The sequence below is a fragment of the Epinephelus fuscoguttatus genome, linkage group LG3, assembly GCF_011397635.1.
Source record: "Epinephelus fuscoguttatus linkage group LG3, E.fuscoguttatus.final_Chr_v1".
Taxonomy (NCBI): Eukaryota; Metazoa; Chordata; class Actinopteri; order Perciformes; family Serranidae; genus Epinephelus; species Epinephelus fuscoguttatus.
The window spans coordinates 45,583,516-45,608,696 of NC_064754.1; the positions used below are offsets into that span (position 1 = coordinate 45,583,516).

General features: G+C 41.0%; 1 protein-coding gene across 1 annotated transcript in view; it reads right to left on the reverse strand.

Moving 5' to 3' along the window:
* Nucleotides 1-22,644: 22,644 nt before the first annotated feature.
* Nucleotides 22,645-25,181, reverse strand: part of cryba1l2 (crystallin, beta A1, like 2) — a 16,086-nt gene continuing 13,549 nt past the window's right edge. Inside the window, exons 4-6 of the mRNA XM_049572913.1 lie at nt 24,796-24,937; nt 24,380-24,522; nt 22,645-23,053 (exon numbers count right to left, since the gene is read on the reverse strand). Of these exons, the coding sequence (XP_049428870.1) occupies nt 22,906-23,053; nt 24,380-24,522; nt 24,796-24,937 (433 nt within the window). The 3' untranslated portion in view covers nt 22,645-22,905. The remainder of the gene's footprint in view (nt 23,054-24,379; nt 24,523-24,795; nt 24,938-25,181) is intronic.

Genomic DNA, 25,181 nt, shown 5'->3' on the forward strand with positions numbered 1-25,181 from the left:
AGCTCAGACACATGTCTGTTATTGTATCTCATGGTAGGAGTAAAACATACTATTTCCTGAAGTTGAATATGAATGTATGTTTATGTTTAAATATAGTTAATTACATTTTGGTAAACAGTGGCCTCAGGAATAACATGGTTACTAATATTTGGAGTGATGCATTATTTTTCATAAAATCATCTACAACACAAGAATAAACAAGATTCAAAAATACACAGAAATGCTAGTGTTTCTACTTCAGAGCTGTGCTGTGAGCTAAAGATTCATACTGACTATGTTTAAATGTACAAAATACTCTGTTTTCATACCTCCATGCCCGCGATAGTCGTGGCTGGAGGCATTATGTTTTCGAGTTGTCTGTCTGTCTGCCCCATTCTTGTGAACACGGTATCTAAAGAAAGCCTTGAAGGAGTTTACTCAAATTTGGCACAAATGTCCACTTGGACTTAATGATGAACTGATCAGAATTTGGTGGTCAAAGGTCAAGGTCAGTGCGACCTCACAAAACTTGTTTTTGCTATCCATTAAAGGCAAAAAGCCCGCAAAAATAATCTAAACAAAAAAACAACAACATGTTTTTGGCCGTAACTCAAGAATTTATATGCTAATTATAACAAAATTTCACACAAATGTCCAACAGGATGAAATACTGACAAATGATGAAGTGACTGTGACATAATGCTGTGCAAAAACACTTTTCTGGCCATTACTTAACATAATATCTCAGTAACAGAAGGGGAAACATTTGGTCAGATACTGAATTGGTGACAACAATCGTGGGTGCCCACCTTGAAACTGTGCTGATTGTACATGTCGCTTATCATGCCAAAACATGAGAAAGTGAAACGGCTGGAGATGCTTGTGCCAGTGTGATTGTAATGGATCAAAAAAGGATTTTTCCCACCAGTAGCAGATTTGTTCAACCATGCAAACATAACCTATTCTCTTCCATTTCACCAACCACCTTCTTTTGAAGGTTGGTGTAGTGATATTTATGCATATCCAAAAACCTGTTGGTATTCAAGTCTCTCATAATGTTTGAAAGTAGTGTTTCTCCTTCGTATCCATGACAACGCACAGAGCCAACTGTAAACAAGACGAGGCGCATGTCACAAACTGCTGGAAAAAAAAAAAAAAACCTGGTTGAGAAGCAGGTTCTGAATGTGCTGTATATATGTACAAAGAATGGAATAACACCGGCATATCTTAATCGGAAAATGCGACATTCAGTCACAGTCTGCTCTGATGCTTTGCTGCTGCTGTGGGAGTTTCCACACACCCTACCTCTGTCTCTCTCCCCACCTGGCCACACCTTCTCATCAGCAGTATTATTCACACCTGTTGCTCCCAGCTGGATCTCATCAAGTCTCATTACCAAGTCAGTAGTACATAAGCAGCCCTGGTTCACTCGTTGCCAGATTGTCTTCGTGAAAATACCTGCCAGCTCCCCGTTCCCTGGATTCCCCCATTGAACTCTGAACTGTTGATAGTGAGTTTTGCCCACCAGCTCACTTTCTGCTCACACGTCCATTATCAAACTGTATCCTGTGAACGTGAGTTCACCTACGCCCACCCACTCTACGCCCACCCACTCTACGCCCACCCACTAAGTCAGCTCAACTCAAGGACTAAAGACTGTGCATACTCATCCGAAACCAAGTTCATACTTAGCTGTTGTCTGTTATTACATGTGTACCATTCAACCTGCAGAGAGAGCTTTCAATAAAGGACATTACAAACTTAATTGTGAGATTGTGCTGCATTTACATAAACAGTCACTGTTAGCCTGCAAACATGTTCATAGTAACAATGCTAACTTGCTGATGTTGAGCAGGTGTAACGCTGAACTCCTTTCCTAACCATTTTCCCTGACCTTGATGTAAAACGTCATGAGGATTTAGGAAATGAAAAAGGTGGATCTAAAAGAAGCCGACTGCACTTACACTAGGCTTCATGATCAAGCAATAGTGGATTTGACATGGGTCTGCCATGTTGAAACAACAGTGTCCCAAAGATGGACTACTAAAAGCACATCTGATGACTTGGCTGTTTTATTTTGCTGCCTTTCTGAAGCACTTTGTAATGCAGATCTTGAAAAGTGCTCCTTAAGTAAAGATTATTTTTAATATTTAATATTATTATTATTATTATCTCAGATAATTCACTCGGTGCATTCTTACCATGTTGTTTCATGGAGGCTTTATAAATGTGAACAACCAGGTGAAAAATATAATTTCAATTCACGCAAGATGAGTTTAACATGTTAGGCCTACAAATCGACTTGTGTACATATCATTCTGAAGATTCCAACACTGAATCAAGAAAACACCATTTGGCTAAAAATATTCTTTTTATCTTGAAAGACAGACTTTGTGACTTATGGCTAATAAGCTGATTATGATCTTGTAGATTCAAGATGTTTATTGTCACCTTGTCACAAAATATTTCTCCTCTTGGAGGCTTCATTAAAAAAAAGAAGATAAATATAAAATATAAAAAAACTTAAATTAGTAGCCCAGGCTATTATTTGCTTAAATCAATGAATTTAACTGGCTTATATTTGGGATATGTGTCCAAATGGGACAGACCTTTATTTCCTATACATGTAACTGTTGCTCAGCAAAGATTGGAAATATGATCAAACTATTTATCTGAACACTGGATTCTTGAGAGACTGGACAAAACATGTCCCACATAAAAAAAGTCTAATTTAAATGAAAAATAAATTCATCATGATTTACACACATACAAAAGTTAAATCTGAGGGAACTGCATATACCAATGTCATTTTTATCACCCACTATTAACTGTTTTTTGGCAAATTTGTTTAAATGTCTGGTCTGTAGTGAAGAGGTCCATGTTATTGTACAAAAAAACTTAACTCAAAATATACCATTGTGCGAATATGTATATATATATATATATATATATATATATACATCAAACATCAAACAGTATTTAGTATTTTCCTTAAAATTCTGCCTATCAACGTTGTGTCCTCAGTTTCTGTCAACTACGTCAGATTTTTTCATAATTCTTACTAAAGAAAGTCAACCAGCTGCTTGACTGGTGTATTCACATATATATATATATATATATATATATATATATATATATATATATATATATATATATATATACAGTACAGGCCAAAAGTTTGGACACACCTTCTCATTCAATGCGTTTTCTTTATTTTCATGACTATTTACATTGTAGATTCTCACTGAAGGCATCAAAACTATGAATGAACACATGTGGAGTTATGTACTTAACAAAAAATGGTGAAATAACTGAAAACATGTTTTATATTCTAGTTTCTTCAAAATAGCCACCCTTTGCTCTGATTACTGCTTTGCACACTCTTGGCATTCTCTCCATGAGCTTCAAGAGGTAGTCACCTGAAATGGTTTTCCAACAGTCTTGAAGGAGTTCCCAGAGGTGTTTAGCACTTGTTGGCCCCTTTGCCTTCACTCTGCGGTCCAGCTCACCCCAAACCATCTCGATTGGGTTCAGGTCCGGTGACTGTGGAGGCCAGGTCATCTGCCGCAGCACTCCATCACTCTCCTTCTTGGTCAAATAGCCCTTACACAGCCTGGAGGTGTGTTTGGGGTCATTGTCCTGTTGAAAAATAAATGATCGTCCAACTAAACGCAAGCCGGATGGGATGGCATGTCGCTGCAGGATGCTGTGGTAGCCATGCTGGTTCAGTGTGCCTTCAATTTTGAATAAATCCCCAACAGTGTCACCAGCAAAACACCCCCACACCATCACACCTCCTCCTCCATGCTTCACAGTGGGAACCAGGCATGTGGAATCCATCCGGTCACCTTTTCTGCGTCTCACAAAGACACGGCGGTTGGAACCAAAGATCTCAAATTTGGACTCATCAGACCAAAGCACAGATTTCCACTGGTCTAATGTCCATTCCTTGTGTTTCTTGGCCCAAACAAATCTCTTCTGCTTGTTGCCTCTCCTTAGCAGTGGTTTCCTAGCAGCTATTTGACCATGAAGGCCTGATTCGCGCAGTCTCCTCTTAACAGTTGTTCTAGAGATGGGTCTGCTGCTAGAACTCTGTGTGGCATTCATCTGGTCTCTGATCTGAGCTGCTGTTAACTTGCCATTTCTGAGGCTGGTGACTCGGATGAACTTATCCTCAGAAGCAGAGGTGACTCTTGGTCTTCCTTTCCTGGCTCGGTCCTCATGTGTGCCAGTTTCGTTGTAGCGCTTGATGGTTTTTGCGACTCCACTTGGGGACACATTTAAAGTTTTTGCAATTTTCCGGACTGACTGACCTTCATTTCTTAAAGTAATGATGGCCACTGGTTTTTCTTTAGTTAGCTGATTGGTTCTTGCCATAATATGAATTTTAACAGTTGTCCAATAGGGCTGTGGGCTGTGTATTAACCTGACTTCTGCACAACACAACTGATGGTCCCAACCCCATTGATAAAGCAAGAAATTCCACTAATTAACCCTGATAAGGCACACCTGTGAAGTGGAAACCATTTCAGGTGACTACCTCTTGAAGCTCATGGAGAGAATGCCAAGAGTGTGCAAAAGCAGTAATCAGAGCAAAGGGTGGCTATTTTGAAGAAACTAGAATATAAAACATGTTTTCAGTTATTTCACCTTTTTTTGTTAAGTACATAACTCCACATGTGTTCATTCATAGTTTTGATGCCTTCAGTGAGAATCTACAATGTAAATAGTCATGAAAATAAAGAAAACGCATTGAATGAGAAGGTGTGTCCAAACTTTTGGCCTGTACTGTATATATATATATATATATATATATACATCAAACATCAAACAGTATTTAGTATTTTCCTTAAAATTCTGCCTATCAATGTTGTGTCCTCAGTTTCTGTCAACTACGTCAGATTTTTTCATAATTCTTACTAAAGAAAGTCAACCAGCTGCTTGACTGGTGTATTCACTGCCTAAATGAGTCAACTTAAAAATAAAATAAAAAATATACCAAATGTGGACCCAGGAACACAATTGTACACTATTAACCAATTGATGTGGCTCTTTTGGCCAACTTGCTGTCATGTTGTACTTCCACAGACCCAGCTGATGTCCGATTGACCAGCATATGAAGCCTTAACATTGCCAACCTTTTAATCACTCTCCTGGAGATTCTGTGGCAGACAGGAAGCCATTCAATCTGTCTGTCGAGGGTGACCATCACTTGACCAATGGGGTCATCAGGCTTTAACAAGGCTGACACAGACTTCTGCATTAATTCATAGAGGGAAAGATGGTAGACATGCATGTACTTGCTGGGATGTTTCAGACCACCTCTGCTTTGGATTATGGTCAACAAAGATGGGGCATAGCTGTGGTCTGTGGAGCTAGAAGCTCTGAACAGTTGGCAGACAGAAGTCACCGCAGATCTCACATGAGCTTGGTCTCAGTTCTTTAAATATGGCCCAACCTGTGAGATAGTATAATGTTTGGGTTGTGATAAATGGCAGTGGGGGTACTGCGTTGGCTAAACAAGCCATGGGGATCTCCACTGGTTCCCTAAGTCCTTCCTTTTTCTTTCTCATGTGGTCACTGTACTCAATTAGAGTAGCACAATCATCAGTGCCACACTTCTCAAAATAGGTTAGAGTTATCAGCTTAAGACGTGCACGACACTGTTTAGCTTGAGGATGCATGTTGTTGTTGCATCTCAGCTGTGAGTGCAGGTTCTCATTTGCGTCAGTTTACACTCACCCAGTGACAAGAAGGACAAATTAGGGGTACCAGTGCCCACGAGGTGTGACACCCAGTTTGGGTTTGGGGGTATGAATGATGCAGGGACATGCTGTAGATGTTGACACATGACAGACGGGAAGATAAGGGAACCAGCAAGCACCAACATAGTGGATGTTGCCATCCGAACACCTGTGTGGCTCGGTTTCCAGTGGCTCAGAACCCCACTTTTCACAAACCTGAAGGTGGTGTTTGTCCATGTGAAGGAACTCCTGTAGCCTGTTGAGTTTAGCCTCTGCTGTAGTGTTCTTTTGTGGAGAAGACAATGCTGCAACACAAGGGGAGTACAATTACACAACCAAGATCACAACTTCCATCATGTTTCACATAACTATGTGGAAACACAATGCCTATCCTTACATCAGTTACTTTCCACAGAATAAGGCAGGAATATAAAAGTAATGTGTATTGCAGTGTCATACCACAGTGAGTCCCAGAAATATAAATGGTCAAATAAAAATGAAGGTATGCATGGACTACATTGCAAAAATCTATCAAAGCCTATCTTACTTATGATAGGCTTACCATTGCAGGGACGGCGAGAGGTCATAAGGTCAAACCAGTCATTGAACAGTTCCACAAACCATGCTGTGTTCTCATCCTCTCTGAGCAGCAAGTCACATGCTATGAGAAGTCTGATGGCAGAGGACATTGACTTGGAAAACACCTTGCATGCAGGGGCGACCTACAGCACAAACAAATAGACATATGGGAAATGTTAACAGTTAAACTTTGCAAGGAAATAGAAGATGGGATTCAAAATGCTACATCTAAGTCCAAAATACTCACAGGACCAAAATACTACAAGAAGTACTGATTTAAGTCAGGATGGTGTACACTACATCTGGTAATTAACCAGTCATATTTAGTATTAATTTCCATACCTTCATCTTCTCAAAGCTCTGTTTGGTTGAGATGGAACTTGCAGTGAGTCCAGGCACCAATTTTTCAATGGAGTGCTCCTGTATCTCAATCACCTTCTGAATAGGCCTGAGAGTCACCTTTGGACAGCAAACGCAGAACAAAGAAATGTCAAATGTGTGAAGTGATTGATTACAACAAATAAAATATTCTGCATGTTGCTCACCATGTTGTGTGGCAAGTGGTGAAGCTGTGGTTGCACAGGGCCGTTTTCATGGCTTTGAGGAGATGAGGGGTATTGGGTGCAAAAAACAGGAACCCTCCTTGGTAGAATGGATGCTGTATGTATGATTTATCCATGGCCTCTCCCCCCTGAAGGCCAGCAGCCCACCACATAGCCTGATTGCTTGAGTCCATGTCAGTGCACTACAAAAAATATTTCAAGAACTGTACAAATAAAAAGAGGTTTAATCGTATTTTTGACATTTTACTCAGTAATATAATACTTTTAATCTTACCACAGCGACCACTCTGATACCTCGCTCCCCACAAGCCATGACAATTGCATGCACTAGCCTCCACTGTTCAGATCCACATACAGCGGACCCAGTGAAATGATATGCCACCACTTGCTTGTAATGGACAGTAAGGCTTGTTAGCATGCAAGTGAGAAGTTTTTTGCCATGCTTGTCTGGAGTAGGAGGCATGGTTACTGCTCCTAACACTGTCTTGGTGGCTGGTTTGTATTGCAGGCCTGGAGCTATAGACATTTCATCCATCTGAAGCATATGCATTAGACAACGACAAAAAACACAAAAAACAAAACACAAACAAAAACTGTTTAGTTGCATGAGAGTTAAGAGATTGTTTTCAAGTGATTGAAAATAACAGCACATGCATACCTTGAGAACAAACATCTGGGCATGACTGGGAAGGGACTTCAGTTTTATTGACATCAATTCCAAGATGTCCAGCTGGATACCAGGTGGAAATGGAAGTCCCTCCAGTCGTCGTGTAATTGTTCTGTATGATGGTACTGGGTATTTCATGTCTTGGAAGATTAAACACAAACATTTACAAAAGTTCATTTGCATAATTATGCTTAATATTTCATTTCTCACAATATGTATAGCCATTTAGTAATGGTACCTTTCCACACACACTCATATCCATCCTGTCCAACAGCTAACCTGAGTGCGAGACAGCTGGAAATTGTGCCAGTGGACAACTTGTGAGTGTTAGCTGGCCATGTGGGATCAAGCCTGTCAACTCAGAATGGACTCATGAGACTATTTATATTTACACACATAAACACACACAAACACACACACACATACTCATACACATACCTATTTTCAAGAAATTCTATCTGGTCTTTCCGGAAGACTTGAGAAAGCATTTAGTTCTGGAAAAGATTAACAAGTTCTCATTATTCTTAATTAATGGTGGCCTTCAACATCCATGTAAGTAGGCAATAATCCATTCTTACTTTACCAACCTTAACCATAATACACAAACTCCCAGTATGGGATGATATATGTCAAACATCCTATAAGTGTCCTTAACTATGAAATGATTTGCAAGTTATTTTTCTGGCATCTTACCATGTATTCCTTCACCTGACAATGCTCCATGTGTGTCTGATGAGTTGATCTGTAGGTCCAGTAGTGGCTGAACCACTGGTGGTAGTGGTGATGGTTGCTGCATTGCTGCTGGGGGTGGTAGTGGTGGTGGGGGCTGCATTGCTGCTGCTGCTGGTGGAGGCTGCATTTCTGCTGGTGGTGCTGAAGCAAGCCGTAGGGAAATAGGTAATCCAAATTCAAGGTATAGGCCTACTGTTCTGTTACAAGCCCTGGGCAATATGAGTAAAATGTCTACGACAATAGTGACATTTCACATTGGTCGATATTGATAGTTTTTGATAATTTATAATGACCTTTCCCATTTGTATAATATTTCAAGACCTTGTCATAAAGTTTAAAGTAGGGCTGCATGATACTGGCTGGACTTTATATTGCGAAATGTTTAGGCTTTATCTTGAGACATAATATACATGTCCATACTCTTGAATCTCAAACTTCATTAATGCTGAGATTGAGACTAAATCAAACATTACAATGTTTTACAATTACAATTCATTTTTTGATCAATATTCATCATTAACTTCGATACAAGTGAGTAATGTCAAGCATTACAACCAAAAGAACAGTCTAATAAATTCAGAAAATTTAATTGGACAATGGATACATGGAAGGCTTGAGCTTCTCATTACACTGCCACCTACAGGTTTGGCGTGCTCTTGTGTATATATACACGCGTAAGTGTAAACGAAGATCTTTTTGAAAACGGAGATGGTGAAATGTCCGTTTATGAAAATGGCCGGCAACGTGTAAACGGCGTCTCAGTTTACATGCAAACGCGCAACCGGAGTTTTCCAAAATCTCCACTCTGGTCGGAGTTACTACTTTAGCTACTTTATTAAGGAAGAAAAACAAACTAAAATATTGAAAAAAGAGCTTATTGACACATTTTGACATATTCCAGTATTCAAATATTCTCAGTTTCATTATTGTCTTCATGTCACACACCACAAAACACAGGAACAATTGCAGGACAAAAATGATTTATTTTGCGTTTTCACACACAAACAGTCACCACACAAATAACAAATGAACTGAAAGTCTGAGGAAGAGCTTTGTGCTGGAAACATCACACAGCAAAACAAGAGCTATTTGATCTGGCTCCATTTTGTTGGTTCTGGGATATGTGCATGCATGTCACTTTCACAGCTTATTATTGGACTGTCACTGGTGGCCTGCGTTGTGGGTGAGAATGACAGAGATGCAATTCCGACAACTTCAGGCAGCCACCGTCCAAAAGTCCAAGCAGACCGCAACAAAGAATTCTCAGTAGGCGACTTACCGGAGGCATTTTATATCTGGCCGATTTTTGGAGACGATGGCGGGGCAAATTAGACTGTGGCGGACCGCCACAGCCCCCTTTTACACTGCCAGATTGTCTGCGAATGTTGGGCCGTTTTGCCGGCAAGCTGCGAGCGTTGAGACACACAAAGCCGGATTGACAAATTGATCCAAGGTACCCAATTTCCCGCCTCGCAGGATAGTCATATTGGCGGAACCTTTTTGGTTTAAAAAGAAGGAGGCGCCCTTCCATCACAGGAGGGCCTGTTGATGACGCCGCACATGTGAGCCACTGATTTAAAAAGGGCTATAGACTCGTCAGTGTATGGGAAACTTATAGCATAAATTATGTTATTTAAGCTCGTACCCTACACTTCTGATTTGTAGAGTAGCTTTGTGGTCTACTGATTATCATGTAACTTTTCCAGCATTTATATTATATAATATATAAATATATATTAAATTGAAGAGCCAGTTTGTTGATTTTAGCAACATATAGTGGTGAAACTGAATATTACATTGAATGGCAGCCTATGTGGAGGGACCTGCCTCAATGTAGATATAAAGGGCTTATTCTGATGTCAGAAAAATTTAGTATTTGTTATTTTCTAATTTCAATCGTTTAACAAGACTTAAAATGCTACATTCAGTTTCTACCTAATAATAATAATAATAATAATAATAATAATAATAATAGTAATTATAATAATATTATACTTGTATTGCGCTTTTTAATGACACTCAAAGGCGCTTTACATATTCAGGGACACAAAAAGAAAAAAAAAATCATTACGCTTTTATTTTCACCACTACATATGACCACAAACTACACACTGCACCTTTGAGATTTTACATTAAGTAAGTATTTAATTCTAAAACGTATGTAGAATAGAAAGCCTTTATTGTCATTGCACATTAACAAGGATGCTACCTATACAACAAAATTGCGCATGTGCATCATGTCAAGTAGCCTAAATTAAAGATTCCACCTTCTATTCAAATATGTTTTTCATTACTTCAAACAGTTGGAAAACATGGCTAGACAGACATTGCCATTTGAGGAGCAAAGGAGAAGAAATAGAGACTACCAACGAAAGAGAAGAGAGAAATTAAAAAGTGACCCAGAGAGACAATGTGAGATGCAAGAGAGGGAAAGACAAAGGTGCAAGAAGAGAGTTAAAGAGAAAAAGGTAATACAAATAGGCAACACAGGAGACAGGGCAAAGAGGGAAAACACAAAGTATTGGGGAGATGCACAGAAAAGGTCCAGACATGAAGGTGCAGTGAAGGTGCAGTGCTGCAAACAGACACACCACCAGATAGCCCTCTAGATCAGAGTGTTGACGAATGCAATGCCAGACAGTCTCTCAAATGTGAAAGGCAGAAAAGAAAAACTAGGAAAAGGCCTCAGCTGTGCTACCTGTCGACAGAAGATGTGTCCTGTTTTACACAGGGAGACAGGAGATGTCAGTTAATGTTGTTCAGCAGGAGCATTCTGTCTGAGTGGAGGCCCTCCACAGCCACACCACAACCAGCGCTCACCTCCGCGGATACTCCCCCTTGTGGTGCAACTAGGAAACTGCACTTTTAAGTCTACATTAAAATGTGGCCTTTTTCACAGAAAATACATAAAATAACTTAACAGTTGTGACAATACATTGGTAGGTGTCACACAAGCTTTGATAGAGAAGCTTAAGAAAGTAACGAAACAGTGAAACAAACTGAGAAAGCAAAATTGGCAAAGACAAAAGGCTACAAACAAAACAACACTGGACTTTCCAGGGACAGAAACCAAGAAAATGTTTTATGAAATGAAAATGAAATGAAATGAAAAAGTTTATTGTCAACACCATCAGTTCTTCATCAACACCGTTAGATGAATGTTTTTGTTGATTTTTGAAAAAAATGTTAATTCTTTTTTTTTAGTGAATGTTGCTTATGAAATAAGGGATTATCTAATCTACATCATATGTCTTATTTATCGAAGGAAATTGTTTTTATTGTATTCATTAAAAACAAAGATTGAAAATGCAGACATTAAGAAATTTGGGTACTCAGAATAGTGTGAAATCACAACACAAGTTTATATATTGTATTTTATTACATGTAAGTGTAATTAAACACTATTCCAATGTATTTCAGGACCTTAGATTCTTTTTGGACTGAAATAATTAAAATTGTAGACTTTTTAGTGGTTTTATCGGAGTTCACAAATTCCAAAGTGAAACATGTTTTTTTTTAAGTCTTTTATTTAATAATAATAATAATACTAATAATAATGATAATAATAATAACAATAATAATGATATTGATAATAATAATAATAATAATAATAATAATAATACATTTTATTTATAGGCGCTTTTCACGACACTCAAGGTCACCTTACAGACAAAGATGCTGAAAGTAACAGCAGAAAAGTCAAAGAGGTAAGGAATAAAGTAGCATAAAATAAACAAATAACAACAGCAAAACAACTTTACAGTGAATAAAATTCTGTGTAAATGTTGGATGTGTGTGATTAGATGGATGGGAGTCATACTGAATAGGCAATTTGAAAGAGGTGAGTTTTGAGGTGGGATTTGAAAGTGGAGATGGTGTTGATGTTATGAATGTCTGGTGGGCGGGAGTTTCAGAGGCGTGGTGCAGAGCAGCTGAAGGCTCTAAACCCCATGGTGGTCAGGTGGGCTGGCAGGACAGTGAGGTGGATGGAAGAGGAAACCCTGAGAGTGTGGGTGGGGATGTGGATGTGCAAGAGTTGGGAGAGGTACAGAGGAGTGAGGTTGTGGATGGCCTTGAAGGTGAGGAGTAAAATCTTGGAGACAATGTGGTATTTAACTGGGAGCCAGTGAAGCTGCTGAAAGACAGGAGTGATGTGATTGATGGATGGGGTTCTGGTGATGATGCAAGCAGCAGATTTCTGGACTAGTAGAAGTTTGTGGATGGACTTGAGAGGGAGACCAAGAAGGAGGGAGTTACAGTAATCTATACGGGATGTAACCAGGATGTGAACAAGAATGGCAGTACTGTGTGGTGTGACATTATTGATGTGAGCTTGGAATGAGAGAGTGCTGTTGAGGATGACACCCAGATGCTTAACCTGTGGGGAGGGGGAAACTGAGGAGTTATCAATGTGAAACTGTTAATTTTTGCTACGGTGGATATGGTGCCACTGAGAAGTAACTCAGTTTTATCACTCTTAAATTTGAGGAAGTTGCAGGAAAACCAGGATTTAATCTCCTGAAGGCAGTCAGAGAGGGAGGAGGGCAGGAGGGTGGAGGTAGGTTTGGTGGACAGATAGAGCTGGGTGTCATCCACATACCAATGGAAATGGATGTTGAATTTACGGAAGATGTAACCAAGAGGAAGTAAGTAGGTGATACACAGAAGGGGACCCAAGACAGAACCTTGAGGAACACCGTAACTAACTGGAAATGGCTGGGATTTGAACATTTTGAGCTGGATAAATTGAGTACGATCAGAGAGATAGAACTTAAACCAGGCAAGGGGTGTGTCAGTGATTCCAATGGAGGCCAGTCTGTTAAGGAGGATGTTGTGAGAAATGGTGTCAAATGCCTCACTCAGATCCAGTAGAATGAGAATGGATAGGAGACTGAAGTCAGCTGCCAAGAGGAGGTCATTTGTGATTTTTTTCCAAGGCTGTTTCTGTGTTATGGAGGGGGCAGAAACCAGACTGGAACTGTTCATAAAGGTTATTGTCAGAGAGATTAGCATGAACCTGAGATGCAACAGTTTTTTCAAGGATTTTAGAAAGAAAGGTAGATTAGAGATAGGTCAGAGGTTATTGAAATTGTTGGGGTCTGAACCAGGTTTTCTAAGAAAGTGTTACTGTGGCTGATTTGAGGGCTGAAGGAACAATACCAGAGGTGAGGGAGGAATGTATGATAACAGTTATTAGGGAGGACAGAGAGGATAAGCAGGCTTTTACTAGGATGGTGGGAAGAGGGTCTAACTGACAGGTTGCTGGCTTGGATTTCCTGATGAGGTCTGATATTTCAGCAGCAAACAGAAGATTCAAGCTTGTAAGTGAGCAGGTGGGAGGGGCTTAAAGGGATAGTGCACCCAAAAATGAAAATTCACCCATTATCTACTCACCCATATGCCGAGGGAGGCTCAAGTGAAGTTTCAGAGTCCTCACGACACTTGTGGAGATCCAAGGGGAGAGGGGATAGCAACACAACTCCAGGCTTACGGCACCCCAGATTCAGATGTCCAAAAACACATAATTGAGCCTCCATCACAGTTGATTTTGACCAACTGGATCTGGATGAGCCATTTGAATTTGATGACCGCCTGTATTTATTTGAACACGGAGTACATGGACGCAGAAATCATTGAAACTCAAGAGGGACGAGGAGGGACAGGGAGCAGCAACAAGCAGAGGAACATGTCTGAATCCAGCTAAAGGTAAAGACAGACTTTCATTTCTCCTTATCGTTATGTTGTCAGATAATTATACTAACAATCCGAGCCTATCTGTGTGAAAAAAATGCACTTTTAGTGGACGTATTTTGATGTTATTTGACAGTCTGTCTGAGTGCCCTATTATTTAATATAGCACGCGCTCACGGGCTGCAGGCAGGTCAGCCCTAGCTTCGTACTGGAGAAAAACTGGAGAAACATCCTATCACTCATTTAGACAAAAGTAGATTGGAAAATAGTGCCCAGGTTGAAAAAACATTAGTTCCCCCTTTAATAACTTATGGGGTAATCAAGAAAGGGACTTCATGACAGCTTCAGAGGAAGGAAAAATGCTTTCTGGTGCGTTTTTTTGTGAACAGTAGCTTTTTATATGATATTGGTGGCCTTCTTGGGTATGATAGTTTTTAAAGGATTCAAATTTCAAATAGGCCTAACTCATCAACCATCTATATGTGCTTAAAATAGCTGCTGAGATTAGCAAGGATTCTTTTTTAATATTTTTTGGGGGGCATTTTGCCTTAAATTGACAGGACAGTTAAGCGTGAAAGGGGGAGAGAGACAAAGAGAGTGACATGCAGCAAGGTGCCACAGGCCAGAGTCGAACCCTCACCTGACCTGTAAAATTTGAATTACTGTAATGCCTGAAGAATAATTTGTCATGAAACAAAAACAGCTAGCTTTGTGCTGAATGCCCATTCCCAACAGGGATTTCTTACTCAACACATTTTTGACATGTTGCAGTAGGAAACTTCATCATGGAGGTGAAACTCCTGGACCAACTGGTGGTACTCCCTGTGATCCACCCTCTTTTTTAGGGTCTCATGTACCCACACAGATCTCCGTTTCCCTGTGCCCAACAAACTATTTGCTGACAGCCCCTCATCCTCAACATGTGCAACAGCAAGTACCTTCTGCCTGTCCAATCTGGTAACGAGATACTAATTACTGTGAAATAAATAAAACAAAAAAAGAAAAACACTGAACAGTAGATTGATTACACGGAAGGGTTAGGGTAAGGAGGTGACGGGGTGCTTGCCTGGCAACAATAAAAAGGTACAGCAAGCGTTTCATTTTACCAGTGGCATCCAATTAAAGAAAAAAGGCCCACATTCCATTTAAACAGCTTTCCTGGCCCTTGCTGTTTTGTGTTTAGCAGTGCACTCCTCCTCTCTGCTATGGGGTGCCTTTTGTAAAGTATCTCACGCTGAAAATAACATCAACATTTTGCCACATTTAGCTTCAAACAATGTTTAAAAAAGTATTGTGAATTTTTTTAACGTCACCTTTTACCACATTTACAGCAATAGGCTATTTGTTAACTTGGAAATATATTAAATAGTTTAATCTAAATATTAAATGTGGCACCTAAATGTTAAATCTAAATATTAAATCTAAATCTAAATCTAAATATTAAATATAAATATAAATGTTAAATCTAAATGTTCTGGGTGAAACTAAATATTTAGCTAATATGCAAATTCACACTGCCGGTCACCGGAAGTACCAAAATAAAAGCTCGAGATGGTCAGACTGTGTTTATAGAATCAAATAACGAATTAAAACCAACTTATCGGGGGAAATGGACACTTGAACATACATTAGTGTGATAATAACTACCTAAAATAACAAGAAACGTGTTTGGAGAAATTTTATTTGATGTGTACTTTGAGTTGTTAGTGTCCCTTCGGAGGGAATCACCTCGTTGTTTACAAATCCTTCCGGGTAGAAAACCAGCGGAGTTTAGCTACATATATATATATATGTATATCACACATTTTTCACGTCACTATATCACTGTTTAGACTAATCTGGTGTTTGTAAAGTCTATAAACACAATGACTGAACAAACATTACTATCATGTTCTGAAATTAATAACATGGTTATTGTAGATTAGCGGGGCTAACTGTTAGCTGTTAGCCCCGTTAGCAGTGTCTGTAATGACTCATTAACTCTAAACGGTCCGTGGAAAAAAAAAATTTTTTTTTCCAGCAGATGTCTTAGTTACAACATGATTGACCTAACTGGAGTAGTTTCATGTCGTATCCAACAACGGGAGGCTTTTAACAGATTATGTCCTGATAGCTTTGCTGCTGCTGCAGCCGCTGATGCTTTCTAGACATCGTGATTTCCCAGAACTGAATAAATACCACACATTGCAACACAAAACTGCTTTGCTAGCTCAATCATGTTGTAACTAAGACATCCGCTGGAAAAAATTTTTTTTCACGGACCGTTTAAGAGTTAATGAGTCATTACAGACACTGCTAACGGTGCTAAGAGCTGACGGTTGTTAGCTTAGTTTAGGTTGTTAATCCCTACGAAGGGACACTAACAACTCAAAGTACACGTCAAATAAAATTTCTCCAAACACGTTTCTTGTTATTTTAGGTAGTTATTATCACGCTAATGTATGTTCAAGTGTCAATTTCCCTTGATAAGTTGGTTGTAATTTGTTATTTGATTCTATAAACACAGTCTGACCATCTCGAGCTTTTATTTTGGTACTTCCGGTGACCGGCAGTGTGAATTTGCATATTAGCTAAATATTTAGTTTCACCCAGAATATTTAGATTTAACATTTAACATTTAGGTGCCACATTTAATATTTAGATTTAACTATTTAATATATTTCTAAGTTAACAAATATTGCTGTAAATGTGGTAAAAGGTGACGTTAAAAAATTCACAATACTTTTTTAAACATTGTTTGAAGCTAAATGTGGCAAAATGTTGATGCTATTTTCAGCGTGAGACACTTTACAAACGGCACCCCATACTCCGCCAACTCTTGACACCTCAACATCCTCATCATGCTCGACTTCACTGCTGCGTTTGACACGATCAACCACTCCACCCTCCTCTCCCGTCTTAAAACCTGTTACAACACCATCGACACGGCTATCTCCTGGTTCAGATCATATCTCTCAAACAGACAGCAATTCATCCATATCAATAACTGCACCTCCGCCACTGCTCCTCTTTCCCAAGGCGTCCTCCAGGGTTCTGTGCTTAGTCCTCTCCTTTTCATCCTTTACATCCTCCTGCTTGGTAACATAATCTGCCGATATGGCCACCATTTCCACCGCTATGCCGACAACGTCCAGATCTACATCGTCACCAAATCCATCACTACAGCAATCTGCTCCACACTTGAAAATTGCCTCACTAAAATAAAATCCTGGATGCAAACTAACTTTCTACAACTCTACTGTGACAAATCAGACATGATCATATTCAGCCCCAGTTCCCTTACTAAAACCATCCATAATTTCAGCCTTAATGTTGCAAATTCTACACTTTCTCCATCTCCACATCTACGCAACCTCGAAGTCACTTTCGACAACAACCTTTCATTTGAACCGCACGTTAATTATATCACCAAAACTGCTTTCTTCTATCTTAAAAACATAGCTTGGCTCCACCCCTCACTCACTTTCTCCACTGCAGAAACTCTGATTCACACATTCATTACATCCAGACCAGTGGTGTAGTGGTAGTTGATGAGGTGGGTGTACTACTAGGTAGATAGGTAGGTTACAGATGAGGAAGTGGGCATACACTCCTATATATCACAATGGCGGTTTTGCTGATAGGTGGGTATACTTTCTGTAGGAGCCATACATTGTTTTGCTGAGGATTATTTGGGTTTCGATTTGTTTGGTCTGGTTGCAGTGATATGTGGAATTTGGGTCACATGGGCACCGTAGATGACAGCTGTAGGTTATATTAGTGGCCAAATCACCTGCACTGGGGAGGAGAGAGGCGAGTTAGGTAGCCGTAATTTTTGTTGACCGCTTTTGCTTGGATACACATTTGCAAACAGCGCACACGTTTCCGTCATATGTGCGAGTGTAATTGGAAAGCCGCTGTAGTAGCCACTATTGTGTTCTTATTCAATACCCTGAAGTTTCACTGGATTCTGCGTGCTTCTCTGTATCAGCAGCAGTGTGTCATACAGATATACCTCTCAAGCGACTTTAAAGGGACTGGAAAGCCTCAACACTGTCACTGGATTAAGGAATAAGGAGTGGGTATAACCCGTATACCTGGGTATACCCTCCACTACGCCACTGATTCAGACTTGACTACTGCAATAGCATTCTGTATGGTTAATCTTCTAAAGTCCTCAATAAACTACAGTACATCCAGAACTCTGTTGCCCATCTCCTCACCCAGGCCCGCTCCCGTGACCGTATCAGGCCCGTCCTTCAGAACCTCCACTGGCTCCCAATTCCTCAACGCATTCAGTTCAAAGTCCTTCTCCTCACCTTCAAAGCCCTCCATCACCAGGCCCCATCTTACTTCACTGACCTGTTGCACCATCACACCCCCTCCTGCAGTCTCCGCTCCTCTGATGTAAATCTCCTCGCTCCACCACACAGGACCAAGCACAAAACCTGGGGGGACAAAGCCTAAAACCTGGGGGGACAAAGCCTTCTCCACTGCTGCCCCCTCCCTCTGGAACTCTCTCCCCCAACACATCCGTAACTGTACAGACTTAAACTCCTTCAAATCTTTGTTCAAAACCCACCTGTTCAGGCTTGCATTCAATCCCCATTCTTATTCTTACCTGTGTTGTACTGCTCTTATGTTGTTGTTTTTATTTTTATTTCTATTTTTTTTTTGTTTTGTTGTCTTTGAGTGTTTTGAAAAGCACTATACAAATAAAATGTATTATTATTATAATTATTATTATCATTATTAATAGCCAAACTACAATGTGTCTCCTCACTTCTTCCAAAGCTCATGAGAGAGCAGGGTGAAGCGGCTGGCAGTGCTATGGCAAGTTTTTGGGTGGCCAGGTACCATCTCTGGCTGTCACAGTCTATGCTGCAGCCAGAGGATAGGGCTATCTGCTCAAACTGCCTGTTGGGCCATCTGCCTTGTTTTGGCCTGATGCATCCATGATGATTCAGCAGGGCCAGGAAGCCTGTTGCTGTGATAAGGAGGTGTCAGGCACCTTGAAATGAGGTCAGGGCTGGCAGCGGCCTCAGCCGCAGCAGCCCAAGCAACCTAAGCCTGCTTGGGGGCAGCAACATCTGCAGGGCCAGCTGGATGCAGCACGATGGCTGGCCATTCCACGGTGGGACCTGGGTCAAGTGTTGGAGACCCTGCAGCAGGAACCTTTTGAGCCTCTGGAGTCAGTAAGAATTACAAAACCCAAAACCAGTGAAGTTGGCACGTTATGTAAATCGTAGATAAAAACAGAATACAATGATTTGCAAATCCTTTTCAACTTATATTCAGTTGAATACACTGCAAAGACAAGATGTTTAATGTTCAAACTGAGAAACTTTATTTTTTTTTTGCAAATAATCATTAACTTAGAATTTAAAGGCAGCAACACATTGCAAAAAAGTTGGCACAGGGGCCTTTTTACCACTGTGTTACATCGCCTTTCCTTTTAATGACACTCAGTAAACGTTTGGGAACTGAGGAGACCAATTTTTGAAGCTTTTCAGGTGGAACTCTTTCCCATTCTTGCTTGATGTACAGCTTAAGTTGTTCAACAGTCCGGGGTCTCCGTTGTCGTATTTTACACTTCATAATGCGCCACACATTTTCAATGGGAGACAGGTCTGGACTACAGGCAGGCCAGTCTAGTACCCGCACTCTTTTACTATGGAGCCATGCTGTTGTAACACGTGCAGAATGTGGCTTGGCATTGTCTTGCTGAAATAAGCAGGCTTCACATATGTGTAAGTTGCCCATGCCTTGGGCACTAATACACCCCATACCATCACAGATGCTGGCTTTTGAACTTTGCGCCTATAACAGTTCGGATGGTTCTTTTCCTCTTTGGTCCGGAGGACACGGCGTCCACAGTTTCCAAAAACAATTTGAAATGTGGACTCGTCAGACCACAGAACACTTTTCCACTTTGCATCAGTCCATCTTAGATGAGCTCGAAGCCGGCGGCGTTTCTGGGTGCTGTTGATAAATGGCTTTCGCTTTGCATTGTAGAGTTTTAACTTGCACTTGCAGATGCGACGAACTGTAGTTACTGACAGTGGTTTTCTGAAGTGTTCCTGAGCCCATGTGGTGATGTCCTTTACACACTGATGTTGGTTTTGATGCAGTACCGCCTGAGGATCGAAGGTCACGGGCATTCAGTGTTGGTTTTCGGCCTTGTCGCTACGTGCAGTGATTTCTCCAGATTCTCTGAACCATTTGACGATATTACGGACCGTAGATGATGAAATCCCTAAATTTCTTGCAATAGCTCGTTGAGGAATGTTGTTCTTAAACTGTTCGACAATCAGCTCACGCATTTGTTCACTAAGTGGTGACCCTCGCCCCATCCTTGTTTGTGAATGACTGAGCATTTCAGGGAAGCTGCTTTTATACCCAATCATGGCACCCACCTGTTCCCAATTAGCCTGTTCACCTGTGGGATGTTCCAAATAAGTGTTTGATGAGCATTCCTCAACTTTCTCAGTCTTTTTTGCCACTTGTGCCAGCTTTTTTGAAACATGTTGCAGGCATCAAATTCCAAATGAGCTAATATTTGCAAAAAATTACAAAGTTTACCTGTTCGAACATTAAGCAACTTGTCTTTGCAGTGTATTCAATTGAATATAGGTTGAAAAGGATTTGCAAATCATTGTATTCTGTTTTTATTTACAGTTTACACAACGTGCCAACTTCACTGGTTTTGGGTTTTGTAAGTTGCTGTCTCTTAAAGTGTTTTTTCTCTTGGCAGTGACATCAGCCAAAGGAGTGAAGAACTGCACTCTCTGTCAGTGGATAAGAGTTGTTGTCGTTTCCTGCCGTATGACGCTGGTGTCATGTTGCGTCCAAACCCTACATTCCTGCCAAAAGTACTCACAGACTTCATTTGAATCAGTCGGTGGAGTTGCGAACCTACAACCCCTCCAAGGAGGGTAGTGAGGGTCAAAAAGACTCAAATCTCTGTCCTGTTGGAGCCCTGAAGGTCTATGTCCGGTGCACTGCAGCATTTAGAAAGACAGACCAACTCTTTGTCTGCTTTAAGGCCCAGTGCCAGGGTGCTGGTGTTGAAGGCTAGGCTGTCTCATTGGGTCATGGAGACAATGTGGCAGGCTTACAGAGGGGCTGGCATGCCAGTACCGGTGGGTGCGTGGGCACAATCTACACAAAGTGTAGCTACCTTGTGGGCCTTGTCACGGGTGCCACCCTCTTGGAGGTCTGTGCAGGTGCTACATGGTCAAGTCCATCCACATCTACCAGATTTTACTGCCTCAATGTGGCTGCTGGCATGTCCTTTGGGGAGCGTGTGCTGAGTGCCACCACACAGTAGGCCATGGGTGGTGCTTGTGGACTTCTCTGCTATGTCTCCTGGGGCCCCTCGTGGTGTGTCTTAAGGGGTTGACATGGTTATGATATAAAAACTGAGTGGGGAGATAATCTCGATATGATAGAGAACATTTGGTTACATTGTAACCTTGGTTCTCTGAGTGAAGAGATTATCTCCCCAGGCTCAAGGCCGCTCAGTACCCGCTCCAATCAATGGTAATCAGTGGGTGCATGCGCAAGGTGGGGGTTTTAATACCTGGCGCATGCTGGTCATGTAAAGATTATTAATTTTCCATGTCGATTACCCCAGATGGGGATAATTCCCATAGTTAAAATATAACTACTGGGTGGGAGATAATCTCCTCACTTAGAGAACCAAGGTTACAATGTAACAGGGAACAAACTATAGGCAAGACCTAGGATCATGACATTGCATCACAGCACAACAGCTTTAACTTTACAATATCCAAAACCCATATGCTGTTCTCACAGTATCTACTCTGCTGCCCATAGTTGTCACTTCATTTCAGATTCAGGTTCAGGTTACTTTATATTTTGTTCTGTTACAGCAATCAAAGGAGAAAATTCTACCTACTGTAAGGAAGGAATAAAATCCATTCTGTAGTGGATATTAAATATTTAATCTTTGTTATGAAAATCACTCCTGACTTTTCAATAAGCTGATCTCAAACCTGCTTGATGTTGCACTGATCCCTGTGAAGTTCTTCATTTATGGAGTGTCATGTAAATGATTTTAACAGCATGAAACTTTGTTGGTCAAAGGAAATACATTTTGTACTCGTCTCTTGATTACAACTAAAGATTATTGCTGTTGTAGTGTTGACTGGTGGGTGTTATCATGTCAAAGACTCTGACTTTATATCAAGACACTGGTGACAGCCAAACACTCATTGTCATGGAAACTTTAAGTACGATAATGCAAAGAATAGCCACACTAAATTGGTATTGTGACAGTACATTTACATAACTCACACACTTACAAATGCAGACCACATCATCTGGAACTGCTTATGTCTTATGTACTTATACAAGAGTAGAAATTCTATAATGAACAGAAAGGAAAGCTTCTGTGTTCAAGCTGTTTAGAACATAAGCATCAGAAATTGGCAACAAGCATCAGCTTCTAGTGTTAATTTACTGATGCATTCATTTTACATATTAGGTTATTAAAAACACTGCAAACTTTTTGAGTCTGTGTTTTGCATTTGAAACACATGCTGGTTTAACTTTGCACACTGTAACATGCTTCCACTCACAGGAATGATAATAATAATAATAATAATAATAATAATAATAATAATAATAATGATAATATAATGATATAATGATAATAATAAGGAATGACAGAAAAAGACTTCACAGCTTCTCAGTCTGAGCTTTATTTCACTTCTACTAAAACAAAATGTGTATTAACAGAAATATGAATATGAGCTGGAATAAAGAGGTAGCTGCTACGTCATTGATGGTTTGTGGGTTTGTGTCATAGCTGTGGCCCTGGCAAATGAAGCCTTGAACTCACAACAGAGTCGAAAGTTCAGGCTTTTTGCCCTTAGTCAGGGCCCTAAAGCACAGCATCCAGGTGTAAGCCTGAGCTGTTACTGCTGACAGTCCTGATCCATTCTTCTTAGTGCCTGATGCGTCTGATTGACTGGATTTTTGGAGCCTGGCAATGGGAGCCCCAGTTTCTCCAGTGCTGGTAGTCTCCGCTGTGTCTCTCACACTCCATGATGTACTGCTGGCCTCTGTAGCCCGGGTACTCATAGCACACAAAGCTGAAGAAGAACAGGGGCGGGAGGAGGGCAACAATGTAGGTCAGAAGGGCTGAAGTTAGTTTTTCTAATTTGCTTTACATATTTTTTCCACCTGGCATTAAGATTAAATTCAGATATTAAAGAACTGTAAGGCATGTACTGAGTAGGACATTATACACCAACAAAATACATATATCAGTGCTCTGTGGTGCACAGACGTAATAGTGACCGTGGCCCTCATTTATCAATCTAACATACAAACCAGTGCAGATTTGAGCAAAGAAATCATCTAACAAGGGGTCCTGTGTGCGATGGCCTGTTTCTAACTCTGTCTCTCCAGTTTCCTTCTAGAAGTACCAAGAGGACGTCAGGGTAGGCTGGCTGCACCTGGAGAGGGAGGGCCTAAGGAGAGCTTATAAACTGGCTTACTTCAAGGGCGTTTCCCTCTCTCCCTGCTGAACTGCCAGAGTGCCACCGACATGGACCTCACAGTAGGTTAATTTTTTGGTGTTATTTAGCTTTCTTTCACCTTTCTGGCCCTTTAATCTGTGTGTGGATTTGTCACAAGTGTGATTCATAAAATGTTCTAATCTCACCAAGATCCCATTTTACTGAAACTGTATTTTATATGATTTCAAATAATCTGAACAGATATAACAACATCAAAGACGTCTGTCAGTTTACTTTGTCCTGTTCCACTCTTTAGTAATGAATAGTACTGTTACTTGTGTTGTTATGTGTACTTCCATTCTGCTCCTATCTAGCTTTTCTACTCCTTGTTTCTCATTGTAGCCTGTAGCTCTAACTGCTTTCCGGTACACTGTGCCCACGTGTGTGCGCTTGCGCGAGACCGTGAGACATGGGCACCACCTTCATGTGTGTTCACGTGCTTTTGCTGGTCTTGCGTGCAAGCGCACACATGTGAGCGTGGTCCACAGAGAGGCAGTTAGAGCTACAGGCTACAATGAGGCTAAAAGCAGAGTTCAAATGAAGTTTCTCCAAACAGCTTTTTATGTCGGGGCTTCAGGACACTCGGATCACTAAGGACGAGCAGTATGGAGATACTTTGTGGTTTCAAATATGTGTTTTTGGACGTTTTAATCTGGGGCGCCATCAGCCTGCATTAGGTGGAGTTGTGCTGCTACCCCCTCTCCCCTTGGATCTCCGCAAGGGATGTGAGGACTCTAAAACTTCACCAGAGCCTCCCTCGGCATGAGGGTGAGTAGATAATGGCTGAACTTTCATTTTTGGGTGCACTATCCCTTTAAAGCCCTCTAAAACTTCTTTATGATGAAGAGCTATCATTCAACTTGAACTGGAACATGCTGGGATGAAGTACTGACTTACGCTCCACACTGAACGTGCATAGAGCCCACCTCAGGCATAAACCAGCCCATAGCCTGCAGGGAGGGGTAGTCGTCGCACAGCTCTGTGCTGCGGCCAATGAAGTTCTCCTTCTCAAAGATCATCATGCGGCTACTCTGGTGGGACTGCAGAGGGGGTGACACAGAGAGTTAGTGTTCGAGTTAGTGTTGGGCCTGTCAGACAGATATACAACGCAAACAGACATTTGGCACTGAGTTGTATCATTTCTATTTTTAAACTGTTTCAGTCACTTGTTGCGTGGCTTCTGATCACTCCTTCCTTCTGTCACTCTGTCGCTCACTATCTTCTCATTTCCATTCGCCCTCTCATGCTCTTCCACTCCCACCTCTCTCTTCCGATGTCTCATTCTAGCCCTCCCCTCCTCTGCAGGTACTCACAGCACAGTAGACGGGGCGAAAAGACATGAAGCGCTCATTGTGATAGGACAGGGAGCCACTGTAGGCTTCCCAGTTGGGGTACTCGCCCCTCTCCAGGATGAACTGCTGGCCCTGGAAGTCATGGTGCTCGAATCCCACCCAACTGGAAACATGAGTGGAAGAGGTGAAATAGTCAGATGGGCGAGTAGAAATGGTAAACAGTGTTGTGTGAAATCATTCAGAACATAAAACAGACAGGACAGGATGGACTGAGAGGAGCATAAAGCACCCACAGAGAGGAGAGGAAATGTCAAGATCCCTCGGGCAGAAGAAGACATTACAACTTCTGTTCTCCTTAATGTCACGTTTTAATAAACAACAAAAACTATCACACTGATCATCGTGCA